This window comes from Amblyomma mixtum, chromosome 8 (genome assembly GCF_055824585.1).
Source record: "Amblyomma mixtum isolate Tamu chromosome 8, ASM5582458v1, whole genome shotgun sequence".
Classification (NCBI taxonomy): Eukaryota; Metazoa; Arthropoda; class Arachnida; order Ixodida; family Ixodidae; genus Amblyomma; species Amblyomma mixtum.
Genome location: NC_143019.1, coordinates 50,823,558 through 50,839,701, shown reverse-complemented (window position 1 = coordinate 50,839,701; position 16,144 = coordinate 50,823,558). Strand labels below are relative to the sequence as shown.

Genomic DNA, 16,144 nt, shown 5'->3' with positions numbered 1-16,144 from the left:
CCGACGCCGACTACGCCGACACCGCACTTTCTGGGCAATGGAGACTTTAATGCTACTGCATTGAAATGCACGCCCCCGGGAAGAAGGAAGCAGGGCCCACCTGGAACAGGACAGGCAGTCCCCCGGCAGCCAGTGCCAGCAGGCGGTCCTGAGGGGTGGAGATGAGGATGCGCAGAGCGGCCACCAGGGTGGCCCAGCAGACCCGGGGGTCGAGGCCCAAGTAGAGTGCCAGGGTGGTGCGCTTGAACAGCCCCACCTCCCGCTGCTCCTGCTCGCTGGCACCCCTCGGCAGGGACACAAACAGCTCCATGAGCTTCAGCAGCTCGCTCACCGCCTGTGGAGGACACGAGCGAAAGAGCTGTGAAGCGACTCCCTTTCTTCCAAGTCGACACTCCCCCAACCAACACCGGTAACTGGCCCAATATTGGAAATGGCTGTTGACACCCTGGTCCTTTGTACGACCGGCCTTATCCAATACATTTCCAATATACGGCACACTAGTTGTGCTGCTCGGGGACGCTTTCCCTTGGCCCAAGTATTGTGTATACTTTATTTTATCTTTCACCTTTGCTTTACTTTCTTTTGTTCCCTCTTTCTCACCCTCTGCCCTCACCTGGAGTAGCATGCCAGGTTCACAACCAGGCAGACCTCTCCTGTATTCATTAAAATCTCCCTCTTTTTGTCGCCATGTCTTCCTACTGCTTCCCCCTCCTCGAGGCTTTTTTTCCTTTTCTGCCATCATCTCTCCGTATTCCCCACACTTTCCCACTTCCTCCTGGAGGTTTCTTCACGCTCTGCGGACCACCAGTGGGACCTAGCAGATCAAGCACTCCTTTTCACAAGACCCTAACGAGGTCCCTAACGGGTAACTAAAGCTCCTGGTCCCCTTTTCCCTTCTGCCGTGCTTTCCTTTTCCCTTCCAAATAAATCTGTCCACTCATTTATTCACTTACTGGTCAGCTAAAAGTGGCCCTGCAGAACACAGCAAATGACACACAGCTTCAATTCACCATCACCATTCTCGTCAACTCGTGAGCACTCACCGCGGTGTACAGGGTGGTGTATGGTGTGATGTTTTTGAAGGCCCACTGGACATTCTGGTGGGCGGCGAGCTGGCGAGCAAAGGGTCGTGACTGCTGACAGCACAGGCGCAGCAGCCCATAGTAGGCGGGCAACATGCATCGGTTGAACACCACCACGTCCTGGTCATCGTGGTCCGCACTGTCAGCCATCGTGCAGAGGAAGGAGAGAGACACAAACACATGATGATTTGTATGCTCACACACACTGCGGAACCCAGCAACAATGAAAGCAAGTAGGGGCCAATCAACAATGCTGTCTGACATGGTTCTTGCATAGCAGTGAAGATAAATAGCAAATTTAGGTTGCAGGAAATAAAAAGCAATGTACTAATACGCAAGTCTGCAGATGCTGAGCACGAAGCCCATCACAGCATCTTACCTAACTGCTCTGATGCACTAACTTGTGAAAAGTGATAGATATGCACAACGATATCACTGGCACAACGACATAACTTAAAAAGGGATTGAGTTATTTTTGGACAAGGCACAGAAATACAACACAGACGCTTTGCCCACTGGCAACTGTTTATCCTTTCACTAGCAGAAGTCACTTATCTATAGTAAACTATAAAAATGAATAAAGCACACAAAATTTGCAAAATGAAATGTTGAAAAACTTTGTGCATCTTACTTTCTGGCCCTCTCATGGATATAAAACTAGTGCTAATAAAAGCCCAGACAGTTGCAAGTGCATGAAACGTGTGCGTTATCTTTTGATGCCTTTCTCTAGACAACAATGCAGCCCCACTTTGCGTCATTCTATAGCAAATGGCACAACAACGAACTTTACTGATGGTCACATGTACGCACATAAGCCACTTAATTTCCACCAGGCCAGGTGCGAATGCTTTTAGGATAGCCATGTATGTGCAGTATCGACAAGCGTACACAGGCTACGCAGTATGACATAGTTGCGCACAACTATGCATATACACAATCAGGGCCGCTCCCCATAATGCACTTCTCCTGGTGGGGGGTTCTTCCTGTTGGTTCATTTTAAAAAAAACCGAAGCTGAAAAGAAAGCCAACAAGCACAACGCCACTCACAGGATGTAGTTGAAGGCAATGTTCTTTGTGACATGAGGGTTCTGAACAATGAGCTTGACATTTTCTGGGCAATCCACACAGGCCTGGTACCAGAACAGCAGCAGGGTCTAGAAAAGACAAGACAGTGAAGACAATTTAATTAAGTGAAGGCAATTAAATGAAGACGCAAGGTGCAACATGAAGAACAAGGAAGAAAGAAAGTCCCATTTTAGAGCACAGGGTGCCCTTTGCATGAATTCTTGAAATGCCTGCATTTTCCCCACCTGCTTATTATGATGAACAGGAATGGCTGGCTCCGAGAGGCCTGGCTGGAATAGGCTCCAAAGGTCAAGAAAATAGGGGCTGAACTGAAATCGAGCAGAAGCATGTGAAAGCAAAATCAGCCTACACTTTCAAGATGCTTCTACGGTGCAAGGTTGAAAAATATTTGTTAACACAACGGTGAAAATGTTGCAACTGTGGTGGCCAAAACCTGTAGCTGGTATACCTTTAACAGCACGCATACCATATGACATGCCCTAACACACATGCTGCTGAATTCAATTGCACTAAGCACAGGTGCAACTGAACCAAACTTGCTCTATTGGAATCAATTCAACCAATTTCCGTATATTGCTGTGTATAGGTCGACTCCAATAAGTCTACTCCCAACTTACAGTCCTTGCTGGCCAAAAAAAAAAAAAAATGTTAATTCCAAAAATACGTTGACACTACCCCACCACCTAAAGCAGCCAAAGTAGGAAGATGCATGTCTACAGTGTTTCCCGCAGAATCGTATAACAGCACACGCTCAGCTCAAAGCAACATGTGTAACGGCACATTCGTGAGGCCATCAGTCGGAGGCAAATAAAGAGCAAAGACAGTGAAATGGAGTACTTTCCTGCCTCCCATACTTGAATGTGGCTCACTGACTAGACCGGTAAGCGGCAAACCAACTGACAAAGGTCCTGTAGTTCCAGGTTCTGGCAAAATGGATGATTCGGAATTTATAGGAAAGCTTGCTCTTGCACTTTCTACTGCTCGTGCAGGAAAGCAGCCATCGGTGCAAGTGTTTTATATAAACGGGTCACAGTTCGAATTTTCATCAGCAGAACCAAGCTCTACATAGATTAACAATTCTTTTTTATGCATGAAGCTCCATGCATACTGAAGGGAACGGGTATCAGGGTGCGTACTACCCGTGGCTTGGCTGAAACTACCTTAGAACCCGCGATTAGGTCAGCTTCAAGCACAGGTCACCCCATTAATTTCATATGGTCTTTTGTAAAAGCAACGCCGACTTACGTGTGGCAACATATGGTAACTGACACATATAAGACTGTAAACAAAGCAATGCATAGATGCAGCCGTTAAAGGCATACCCTACTTTATTTAAAATATGAGCACATGAAGATGAGAAGAGGTCATGACGAGCAAATACTTTTTGGGTATTAAAGGCTTACCATTAGTTTCTCCTGTTTTCCCACTAGACAATAGGTGAGTACTGCAAAGTAGTACATCAGCTTGGCAGTGCCGTGAACGGCTGGATCTGAAAGGAGGGGATAATTTAACGTGGTCAACAAGAGAGGCCGGTTTTGAAGCAGTCGCTAATGAAAATAAAAATAGACTGCATGTTCACAAAAGTATGCAAAGTTAAAAGTTAGCAAAAAAAAAAAGACCCAAGCCGTGAAACTCACCAACATAAACTTTTGCTTTTTTGAGCAATCGCAATAGGAACTGGTACACCTGTGTATTAAAAAGAAACACATATAAGCAGACTTCAAGACAAAGAAAGTGCAACAGTTTGCCCAAGCATGCCATATTTGGCATTAAACAGCAACCCAAACAACAGAAGTGCAGTTGTTCTTCATCTTACCTGATGCATCACAGAGACAGCTTCCGGACTCATCTGAAACAACAAAGTTTGCGTTTATAGAGAGAGAGTAGCTCTTTACCTTTTGTCAGATGTTCACAGGAATGAACACAAGGAACATAGCCGAAGTCTAGACTAGTAAAACTACCAAAATTCAAACAAAGCAACACTGAAGTACAAGTAGCTAACAAGTAGTGCATGTAAAGAAATCGTTCAATGGAAAAGTTGCCTATAACGAAATGAAGGAAAAAATTTGTGTGAATTATCCAGATGAATGTAGAAAGAAATTAGCACAAGTGAATGACAAATGCTGGTTGCAGTAGCTGGTATAAAGCCAACTGCAGCGAGTTGTGCAGCTACAATACGGGTCTGTCAACTGTTTTTACGTATTTTCACCACACCCATCCCACGAAACACCAACACACACTCAGGATCAACTGATAATTGGCGACAGCAAAATAAGGAGCCAGCAGCAGCTAGCAGATAGAAGAAAGCGAGAGCCACGTGACCAGATGAACTTTACGGCAGAAACAAAATAAGCGTGATGGCCATCAAAATGCTTGACAACGGATGTTTGTAACTGAAAGTTGCACAGACACAGACGAGGATACGCACAGGCAGATCTTTGTGAGGAGTCAGCCCATTTCTCCCAGAGCGGAAGGCCTGCCGGAATTGGGAACTTGGCACTAGGGAGACCAACAACAAGGCTGCCACTGGAAGGACAAGAAACAAACACAAAATTTACAAACGAAAACTCTTTTCAAAACAAAATTTTTTTTTCTAGCAATCAAGAACTATGCAGCATGGATGCATGTAACCTAAATACAGTCACTGAGTGCTTGCTAGTACCTATATAACTAATTGAACCACGTTCAGAACTGAAAACACCTAGAAAAGATTTTAGCAAGAGTGTAGCATGCTTGAAACTTTCTGAACAAGAACATTTAAGGGGGGACGAGGGTCTTAAAACTAACTATTTTATTTGTGACTAGAATCTCATGAAATTTTGCACACAGGTGTGTTTTTCTCTTCTGATCCCAAATATGTAATCATAATTGAGCTGGTGGTCTTAGATCTTACAAGGGTAAAGCGTAATTAGGTAATTTCTTACGCAGCTTTAATAAACTTTCTCATTGCATTTTGTTGCTTCTAATGACATGAAATGATAGCCAGAGAGTTCCCATACCCGTAGACATTCTTCGTTTTTCTCTAAAGGCATGTCATCCTGACATACTATGTCGAGAGTAAAAGGCTGCAGTATTTTACTCTGCAACTCATTAAGCCAATTGTAAATTGCTATTTATATGTGGCCTAAACAAAAAAAGTAAGAATGTCATCGGGTATGGGAATTTGCTGGCTATCAATTCATGTAATTAAAAGCAACAAAATGCAATGAGAAAGTTCATTAAAGCTGTGTGAGAAATTACCTAATTACACTGTAGAATTTAAGATAGCATTTGATCTAAGACCACCAGCTCAATTATGATTACATATTTGGGATCAGAAGAAAGAAACACATCTGTGTGCAAAATTTCATCAGATTCGAGCCACAAATAAAAAGGTCAGTTTTAAGACCCTCGTCCCCCTTAAAGTCTTCCATCAGATACCGAGTGTTTTACCTAGCCTGGGGCGCCATGCATAGATGGTGTGTCAAAGGTTTGTAACACAGCAAGAGCTACGCATACACAATTACACGAGACATGTACGCAGGGGCAGCCCCAGGTAGTACTTTATTCCACCCCGGTCAGCCCCGACGTACCATTGCGCACCCTCTGCAGGGCATGAGCGATGAGAAACTTCTCGACCCAGACGTCCATGCTCTGGAGGACCCACGAGTGTGCCAGCTTGTTCCGAGGCACTTGCATGGTCAGCCACTCCAGGCACTGCAGGGGGCAGTACTCGGCCGCCTGCGCGCCAAGAAAAAGACGCGGTCACTCTCACATTCAGGGGAGCTTCACCTCAAAGCTTCTTACACTGAAACCTTGCAACAGCGAATAGGTAAAAGGTCATAAAATAATTCGATATAGCTGAAATTCGTAATAAAAAACTTTGCCAAAACATCAAGCTGGAGAACCGAAATTTAGCCAGTAAAAGAACGGCAACTAAGAGAGATCTGTTCCGTAATTTTGGCAAACTTTCGAAGGCGCTTGCAGCAACTGTGAAGGCCTCAAAAAAATGAGCGACAAATGCCAATTAGGTTGGCTTCCCCTAACAGCACAGTAGCACATGACAGTGGCAGGTCAAACGCTAGATAGGATGGCTTCTTTGCATTACAAAAAAAAAAGCGGATGCCAGGACGAAAGCTGTCGCCGTTTTCACCACCTCTGCTCCATGACAGTTAACATGAACAGAGGATGGCTGCTGGAAAGCTACAACAGCTAACCATATCACTGATTGCAGGGCATATTAACGGATGCGAGAGATGCAAACAGATGCTGACCGTCTGGCTACCGGCTGTTCTCGCCACTATATCTTCTGTGGCGCTGTTGGCAAATGCGAGGCAAATGCAACCACCATCAGTCAATCATGTAGTCAGTCAAAGCCTGCCATCCAAGTGGGTACAGCTTGGCATTTGGCAGTTGAATATATCAGTATTATGGCAAACCGTGTTAGGATATATAAAGTAAGAAATGCATGTCTTTGATAAAAATATTTAGAAACAGTTCGATATAGCCAATAATTCGTAATACCCAAGTTCGTCAAACAAGGTTTGACTGTATAACAATTGCAACTAGGGGTGAAGCAGTAGGCGAGTGCCGCTATTGGTGCTACTTTATCTTGGAGGAGGGTTGAGAGTCTTTCGTCGCATAGACCTAATTAGGCGGCTACAATGAGTTGAAACTTCAGAAACTTCAATGTGCCAGTGTCATTGAGGAGGCTGCAGAGCTTTGCAATGAAAAAGGTTGGATTGAAGCATACATCTGACAAAGCGCCTCCTACGCATCTTTTTCCAGCCCATTGTTTCCCACAGATGTGAAAAACGCTAAAAACATTATAGCCTGTGACAGAAACGATGAACTCAGGCCTTCATACTAGCAGCTGTGCCAACGATAGGTCAGGCTTTGAGAAGCAAAGCTTATCGAGACAAGCACAGGAAACGTAGTTTGTCTCAATTACAACTCCTGCCTGTTTTGCGCTCATGCGCTGATATAAAAATAAGGCCCAGCTTGAGAGACGAATACACTTACCTCCCAGACCCGTTGAAGCACCAGGGAGGTGAAAGGCGCCATGCCTGGCGGCCCTCCGGCAAACTCCACCAGCATTGACAGCAGCTTGAAGAAAGGTCCACTTGCCTGAGCCGCAAAGAAAAGGGGCGTTGAACCAAGTTGCACGGCAACAATATTGACAACATAAGTTATTGCGGGAGGGCCCATTGGGTGATGAACAAGCCTGGACCATGCGGGAAACAGAGGGACCTTGCTCCAATTCATTTCTCTGAACACCAAGCAGTCCACTGCTCCCCACTGCTAACCATAGAGTTTCTTACTATTACCTAGAGGGAAAGCTGGCGGCGCTGCACTTCAGCCACCATGGACGCTCAAAGCATCATGGGGCGGTGAGCTACTTGTTGCGAGACAGTCGTAGTTTTTCGGGAACACGAAGTGGCACTACTGAGATGTTTCATTCCAAAAACGCTCTTCGTGTGTGCGCAGACAACTTTCGCGCGAATGCAGAGTGTAAAAACCATAGTAGTAAAACCGCAACGACACACAACGCCAATAAAAGGTTTCACTTTTCCAAAATGTTATTAAAAAACCTTTTGAAGTATTTAGCCAACTAAATTTTTTTTGAAAACATATTTCTTTTTAAAAACGTGCCTGTTGAGCACGAAATATTTGTTTTTGTAGTGTTCATCACTTGGCCAATAGGAAAGCTAGTGATCTCTTATTTTGGGCAAACTTTGCACTTAAATGCTTTTCTGCTCGTTTGTTGCAATCATTAGACAAGATATTGAATGTTAGGATGTTTGTAGTTATCAAACAGCTTTATTTTTCTATTATTTTTTGGCCAAAAGTTGCAGTTCCGCAACAAGTAGCTCACCGCCCCATGATGCTTTGAGCACCTATGGTGGCTGAAGTGGTCTCGAGGGGTCACCATGCAAACTCCCATAGACGGGCCGCCAGCTTTCCCTCTAGGTAATAGTAAGAAACTCTATGCTGCTAACCACCAAGCAGATGTGATGTAGCACCACGCGTTGGCAGTCACTGAACCCTACTGCGTATAGCCACAGTTGCAAGAGGCAGATTACCGATGCATGCATGAAATCTGTAGCAGCATCCTTGATTTAAAAAACTTGGTGTCCGTGCACCTTTAAAAGAAAGATATTTTTCGTATTCACTTACCTCCGGCTGCTTTGTGACAGCTGAGAAGATCATGTTGATGATCTGCAAAGCAACGCACAATGCACAGTTAGTGTGTGCGGTACAACAACTGCAGAGGGAAGATGCTTTTGAAAGAAGTCCTCACGTGAGGTGCAAGGGACTCGTTCCAACGGCACAGGCTCAGGATTAAGTTGCAGGTCTGACGCAGGCAGATGTTGTCTCGAATTTGGTGGTACAGGAATGGAAAGCCCTGCAGCAGCAGAGGGGTAACACCTCTGCTAAAGTGAGCAGCTCCGTGGGGAAGAGAGCATATATGCAGCAAAACTTTAGCAGGTACACAAACCTATCTTCCTCTGTGTCTTCTGATGCCGTTTGCTCCCTATGTGCAGAGAGCACGTTTGACGTTTCTCAACCGGTAAAAAGACCTAAAAAATTCACTACATCCTCTCATACTCCGTACTACATACTCCATTACTACATACTCCGTACTACATACTCCAACATCCAATCAGTTCAGAGTGGCAGAAGCATTTTAGTACCGCAGTTCCTTTCCCTCAAAACAAGCTGCTCTATGGACCCATGATAAAAAAAAAGAAAGGGAACCTTATGTGACATATAGCTCTTTTGGGTCTTGGAATTCCAAATGCCAGCAAAGCTGCACTACTAATTTCAGACCAGAAGAGATGATTAAAACTGAGCAACAGCCGTGCGCAACGGACGTTGCTCAGCCAAACCCTGTGCAGTGTGTCACATGACTGCAAGCTGGGTTTCCCCCTCCCTGTCCTGTTTTCCACGCAGTTCTAAACATTCAAAAGATGAAGAACCAACTAGCCTCAGTCCTGGGCATTTTTCAGCAGCAGCATCAAAGGAACAGCCTGACAGCAATTCCCTTCTTGCTTTGCTCATTGCCTTTACATTAAGCTGATTTCTTATCAGCCACCGCTGCCAAACTCGTGAAACTGCTTAACGAGGGGTAGCATATATAAGCAGGTAACTAAAAAGACACAAAACAAGCGCAAGCACACAGGTACACACACCTTTCCCCCCGTCAGGGCGTTGTAGTCACCCTGGGACAGCTGTAGCCGGTGGTCCTCGGCGCGTGACTTCTCCACCAGGAGGTGCACCAGGCTCACCATCTTGTCCAGTGAGGCCGGCCGGCACTTGGACACTGGCGCCCCTCCCTCCTCTTCTTCCTCCTCGTCCTCTTCCTCGGACACCATCTCCACCTGGCCCCAGAGAAGTGAGAGCGGGGACAACTGAATCCCAAACAGAAACTTTTGAGCAACCTAAGTTCCTCTCCAGTATAACAAGACCTCTGCGCGTTCACACTAAATTTCAAGTACATACTGGCATGTATGTATATTGGGCTCCAAAAGCCTTTGGAAAAGAGGTGCGGTGAAAGAAGTTCCTTAAAGCCTCCACATTCGGTTTGGAACAGAAAACATGCCCTGGTGCGGTTGTGTGATGGCTCCTAATTCCAACCGCAAGAAACTGGGTGCAACGAAGTTAACGCTTTTCACAAAACCCACGCTTCAAAAATGTTCCAAGTTGTCTGTGCATTCATTGAAAATTACTATAGCAATGCAACCGAAATATTCAGTGAAGTTAACGTGGTTCAGGCTTTTAGGCATTAAAGTACGCCAAACTTTACCGGACCCACTGCACAGCGGAATCCACGTAGTATTCCTCGGGCAGCATTCACTGCCCTCAGCAAGCACACGAGTGATGAGACCAATGCGAGAGAGGCAAGACTGCTCACATAGTCCAGCTTGTGGCCCAGGTAGAAGGAGACGATGGTGGAGATGGCCTCGATGGAGAGCAAGAACTGGCACTCCTCCTCGCCCATCTTGGCAAACTCCAGCAGGAAGGCAAAGTACTCCGTCAGGTGCCGCAGGTGCTGCTTGGCCCCATGCTCAATCTGCCAAGGGGAGAGGGATGATCAGATCTCGGGGTTCCCAGGATGATTAGGGCTAGATTAGATTCAGCTGAATGACAAAGCCATGCAAGTCAAAGAGTGTCTCACAGAGGGGATGACAAGGAGAGATCTTGCTAGTCAATGTCTGTTTGTGCCCCAACCCCTCTCCCTTTTATTCAGTTGCCAAATACAGGCAGTATTCGCAACAACTATCATGTGTATTTTTTATTCTCTTTTTCTTGCTTTTTGTTCACGTTTTGTTCAGCGGGTTGCTGGGATTGGTTGTAAACCTTGGCAGTGCATGCCCCTATTTCATTTAGATTGGCAAACTAGACTAAATCTCTTCACCTTTCTATCGCTTCCACCGTTCTCATGTGCGCTGCACTTGCTACTCCAAAGTAAACCAAAGGAAATTAGGCTTTTGGATACGGATGTCATCTTTCACTTTGACAGGCTAAGGTGAAGTTTCTCACTGGGGTCAATACAAGCTTTGCTCATAGCCACAGAGCAGTCTGGGACCCCTGAATAGAGCATTTAGCAAATCACATTTCTAAGTTGTTCAAGACAGATACTACCAATCTACCAGCGACAGGAAGGAGTCATAAATCTAGCATCAAACAATGCACGGGCACAAGTGAACCACAGCTGAGCATTTCAACAAGCAGCGCAGGCAGGGCAGACCAGCTCACCAGTGCCAGTAACTTCCGCACAAAGCGAGTGACGCAGGAGTACTGGCCGATCTGGCTGATGTCCACGTCAGATGAGTCGTCACTGAAAGCGCAGGAGAGATGAAAAATCAGGAAATGGCTCTCTATTCTTCTGAAATCACTCGGCATCTTCCGAACAAACAGGACTGCATTTAGTATTAAAGAATGTGAACAGTATATAATATATATATATATATATATATATATCTGACAATACCAGCAAATAATTGCATTTAATGCTAAAAGAAAGGAATCACGTATGTCGTGCCTGGCTAGATTTCCAAGTAGATCCGTTTTATAGTAACCGGCACCACAATGACTATAAAAGGCACTACATGACATAGATTTTTACCTGTCGGGATATGGCTGGAGATAAAGCGAAGAATGACCAGGCTGCAGCTGGTTTATCACATGGATACAAAGCCGCTGAAAGAGCTGCAATAAAGAGAGACCCCATGAAAAATGCCAGTTAAATGAATGCTCAGACAAAACATGTGATGTGAAGTGCACACAGACACATGGACAAAAAATAACGCACACAGACACATGGACAAAAAATAATATGGTCGTAATCACAAAAGCCTAGTTCAAGGCTTCTCCAAACATTGCATTTCTTGCATAATGAATAGAAACTTTTCCATAAAAATTTGCGAAAATTGTGGGGAATACATTACACAAGGTAACACATATGAAAAAAAATGTATATTTTGACAAAGAAAATAAGAGGTATATTCATTATGCAAATGTGTCTATTGCACAAGCAAATACGGATACAGAATCTATCGAATTCTAAAGAGATTGCAAAATAGTGCGATATACAAAACATGGCTATTCACATAGCCATGTTTGGCTACAGAAGTTCGATCTGTAACCTAAAAGCATGAATACGGAGCACCCATGCTAGTGGTTAACTTCCAGCAGTTGACGCACTGCACACTGACGTACTGACAGCCTGCCATTTGCTGTGTGCCGTTAAGCTTAGCTCGCTTCCCATCGAAGACACAGCGGATGGTGCTCTGAAACTAGACATCCCCTATAACAACAGACTTGATGCTGTGGCTGATACAATGATACAATATAAACAGGATAATCTCTTATTAAGAGAAAGGTACAGTTGATTTCTGCAGCGCCTTGAGCAGCTTAGCGAGCAAAGCACGCTATGCAAGAGCCGCCGCAAGCCTTTGGTCCGCTAGGCTGCCACCGCCGCATGACAACCGGCGCACCGAGTGCCAGCTTACCCCAACATGACAGCAGTGTTGCGTTAAAGGTGCACTGAAGAGGATTCTGAACTTGTCTTTTCGCCGCGGGAACTCAATCTACACGTTCCTAGCATTCTTAGAAACAGTGACTTATTGCCCTGCGTGGCCGATTTCCCCAATTAAATCGAATTAAAGTCCGGCTCCCGCCTTTTTTTTTCAATTCTCCCTCGTACGGTGGGCGGAGTCGACCAACGCGTGGAGTACCTTTCAGCCAGCTCCGCGGAGGCTTTCCTTCCGCTTTATTTTGTTTTTTAGGTTTCCGTGATTAAATAGTTTCATTCGCAAATAATGCACCCGCAAAATAAGCCCGCAGAAATAAAAATACGCACGGACTATTTGCTACTACAGACTACTACGTATTACTCCGCCAATGGCAGAGCGGCAAGCTGCCACAGGACTGGGTGAAAGGCGCTCCATGCGTTGGTCGACTCCGCCCACCGTACGAGGGAGAATTAAAAAAAAAAAGGCGGGAGCCGGACGATAATTCGATTTAATTAGGGAAATCGGCCACACAGGGCAATAAGTCGAGGTTTCTAAGAATGCTCGGAACGTGTAGATCGAGTTCCCGCGGCAAAAAGACAAGTTCAGATTCCTTTTCACTTCACCTTTAAGTAGGCCATACCAAACTCTATCCATAACCACACCCCACGTTCCCATCATCACGTGGTTTTAAGTCATCTGGATAGCACTGCTAGTAGATGTCCAAGCCTACGCTGCAGAGACTTCTCAGTGCATGAGAAGTGATCGCGAGAACGTCGTTACGAGAAGCACTATTTGCAGGGAAGCAGCATGCCATTCTATGCATCCAGTGTCCCGCTGACAAGGAGCTAGATGAACGCGAACAGCAGTGCCGTATTTTTTCACAATATTTTCAAGAGGACGTTTCGACTGCTCGATATGAACAGCAATTCAATATATCTGGGTTTGACCGTTTCCAAGGAGGGGCAACACTTGTGCATTGCCAGAAACCATTCATTGTGGCAATGGCAGAGGAAGAAGTCTAGTAACCCAAGCTTTCCTTTGTTTCCGCATGAAAACAGGATGCTAAGTGGCACTTCAGATAGATGCACACTGCATTTGAAGAAGCGAAAGATAAGCTTACCTGTCTGACTACTTGATTAGGACACCTGATTAGAATCTGTACAGGCCAGCATTCATCCTCAGCCATGTGGTCCAAGAACCACTGGAAGCAAATGTGACATCGCTAAGGATCAGTGTCTGCAGAGAATCCGACTTAGACAGGATGCATTGATAATATTTGTTAGTCTAGCAGAAATGAAACTAATGGCAATGACTACCGAAAACAGCACATTACCTCGCAGGCAGCCTTGCTTGCATTGAACTGCTTCGTCAGAAGTTCAATCCACTGTGCCATAGTTGGCTGAAAGAAAACAACAACGGCAAAAAGTCACAAAGGCTCGGACAGGCAATTGCGGGTTTGCTTGATTATATCGGGCCATACCGTGGCCAGAATAGCAGCTGCTAGAGGTGAAAGATTCCTGTTACACCACTTCTCAATCTATCACACTACCAGTAGCTCAATCTGTAATGCGCTCCACGTTTTTTGGTACAGGAAACTGCAAACATCAACCCCAGCTAACATAGCCGAGTCCTCCAGGCATAAAGATAAACATTTTAACGGAATTAAATTATCCGTCTAAATGCGTTTCGCATCTATGGGCTGATTACAGCGCATTTATTATTTAAACTGTGACAACCGTGCCACTACCCTTAAACATCAATAAGGAACCACACTTTGTTGCCTCAGTTCACTATTCTAGCAGTTAGTTCTGTGAACATGACACAAGAGACCTAATAAACACAATATAGCATCGTTTTTGCTCTGCATAGATTAGAAGAGCGCAGCTCCCTAGAGTCAAATATGCACCACAATAAGATGTGCAAAAAAAATATAAAAACTAAACTTGCCTTTTCCTTGGCGTGAATCAGAGTCTCAAGAACAAATGAGGTTCCAAGCTGCGCAGCCAACAGGGTAGCTTCTTCGCCACATGATAGTGTTTGCGGAATGGAGCCACACATTTGGTAAAGGAAGCTGAGAGGGCAAAAAAGAAATAATAAAAGCGATGTTGCTGTCGTAGCTCAAAAACATTTGTTTTAAGGTCGCATCAGGAACGCACAGTACCGATCAATGAACTCTGTTCCATCGAGTAAAAAAATCCAGCGAACCACTCACATTCAACAGCTGAGCTGTTTGTTTTACTACAAATACAGTATTGTACAGGGTCAATCAAACTTAGAGGGAACACGGCTCCGTGTGGCTGCGCACACGCGGATCACTATTGTGACGCGGAACCACTCACATTCAACAGCTGAGCTGTTTGTTTTACTACAAGTACAGTATTGTACAGGGTCAATCAAACTTAGAGGGAACACGGCTCCGTGTGGCTGCACACACGCGGATCACTATTGTGACCAAGCCGGGGGCAAACCCGTGCAAAGGGGCAGATGACACGAAGCACCACATCGAGGATGCCCTTCTCGTGCACCACTCTGCATTGATTCGTGAACAGGTTAGATGCAAAGACACTTCGCAGGTACGTGGCCACACGGAGCCGTGTTCCCTCTAAGTGTGATTGACCCTGTACATGCCTGTCCATAAGTAATGCAAAAATTTAGGCCACATCATATTCTAACAGGCTAACCGATTTCCCTGTCTTCTTTTTTGTTTGTTTGTTTGTTATGTTTCATGCACAAGCCAAGGTGCGAAAGCATCTAAGCAAGAAAGCACGCCGTCCATGCAGAAAAGGACTCACTTGAAATAAGTGTGGTCGAATATGCTCTTGTCCTGTAGAAACTGCATGTTGTCCTGCCAGATCCACTGCAAAGCAAAGCACCGCGAAAGGCATGGCACTGTCTGTCTTCCAATATTCACTAATACAGCAATGACATCGAGGCATGCCGATCAGAGCACATGCTGCGAAAACTGAACTCAAGCGAACAGCAGGAGTACCCACCTCAGCCAACTCCGATGGCAGTCTCAAAGTCGTCTCCGGCTTCGCTTCCTGCGATGTCTCGGCAGGTTTTTCTGACGCCGTCTGGGCAGCGGACTTCTTGTTCTCGGCCTTGTCCGTCGAGCACCGCTCGTAGAAGAGCATGTATGCACTGTTGGTCTGCAACGTGAATCATAACAGTGTGATTTACATCATCATGAAGTACACCATCCCGCGCTTCCCTTGGTGGAAACGAATACTGATGCTCATTATTACCATATATTACTGCTTACAAGTTGACTATGAATACAGGTCAACCCCCAGATTGCAGCCCTTGGTGAGAAAAAAAGAGAGACGACTCCAAATATAAGTCGACGCGTACACAAACCACCCTGTCACCACACTCTTTATGCAGCTTCCAGCAGGATGGCATCAAGGCACACGCACAATGCATAACGATGCAATTACAAGACCAGCAGTCATGGGTAGATGAAGATCAAAGGCAATAAAATGATATCCTAACCTGCTAGGTGGCAAACCGAACTGCCAGTGATCCTGTAGTTTCAAATTCCGGCCCCACACAACCATGCACTCTAGGAAGGTTGCCAGAAATTCGCTTTCACACCATCTACTGCTCGTCCGGTATAGCGACGGCCAGCGCGTGAGCGAGGTTAACGGCGCGCAATTTGAGTTTTGGCAGCAGAACTGAGCTGCACACAAATCAATCATTTTCCTTGACACATGGAGCTCCATACAGTGCAATCCACTTATAATGATACAGTCAAATCCCGTTACAACGAACACCACATTAACGAACATTTCAGATTAACGAACTTTTAAGAAATCCCACGCCGACTGCTTATAGTTTCAAATGTAAAAATATTTCACTACTACGAACTTCAGAATAACGAACATTTCAGAATAACGATCGTTATTTAATTTCCATGTCATTTTAACAACACCTCAGTACTACGAACTCATATCCCAAAATGCGAGGATTCTTAGATTT

At 45.2% G+C, this 16,144-nt stretch overlaps 1 protein-coding gene across 6 annotated transcripts in view; it reads right to left on the bottom strand.

Moving 5' to 3' along the window:
• Positions 1-16,144, bottom strand: part of puf (ubiquitinyl hydrolase 1 puf) — a 103,043-nt gene that overhangs the window by 12,239 nt on the left and 74,660 nt on the right. For 4 of the 6 annotated variants that reach the window (XM_089557296.1, XM_089557300.1, XM_089557302.1 and 1 more), the window contains 21 exons: positions 15,160-15,315; positions 14,959-15,023; positions 14,114-14,237; positions 13,500-13,565; positions 13,287-13,367; positions 11,278-11,360; positions 10,908-10,989; positions 10,063-10,221; positions 9,341-9,559; positions 8,449-8,553; positions 8,325-8,366; positions 7,170-7,274; positions 5,741-5,888; positions 4,597-4,694; positions 3,985-4,017; positions 3,806-3,854; positions 3,572-3,657; positions 2,393-2,476; positions 2,130-2,236; positions 1,044-1,221; positions 101-334 (listed from right to left, as the gene is read on the bottom strand). In XM_089557296.1, coding sequence (XP_089413422.1) covers positions 101-334; positions 1,044-1,221; positions 2,130-2,236; positions 2,393-2,476; positions 3,572-3,657; positions 3,806-3,854; positions 3,985-4,017; positions 4,597-4,694; positions 5,741-5,888; positions 7,170-7,274; positions 8,325-8,366; positions 8,449-8,553; positions 9,341-9,559; positions 10,063-10,221; positions 10,908-10,989; positions 11,278-11,360; positions 13,287-13,367; positions 13,500-13,565; positions 14,114-14,237; positions 14,959-15,023; positions 15,160-15,315 — 2,304 coding nt within the window. The remainder of the gene's footprint in view (positions 1-100; positions 335-1,043; positions 1,222-2,129; positions 2,237-2,392; positions 2,477-3,571; positions 3,658-3,805; positions 3,855-3,984; positions 4,018-4,596; positions 4,695-5,740; positions 5,889-7,169; positions 7,275-8,324; positions 8,367-8,448; positions 8,554-9,340; positions 9,560-10,062; positions 10,222-10,907; positions 10,990-11,277; positions 11,361-13,286; positions 13,368-13,499; positions 13,566-14,113; positions 14,238-14,958; positions 15,024-15,159; positions 15,316-16,144) is intronic. The other 2 variants (XM_089557298.1, XM_089557299.1) reach the window with 1 other exon arrangement.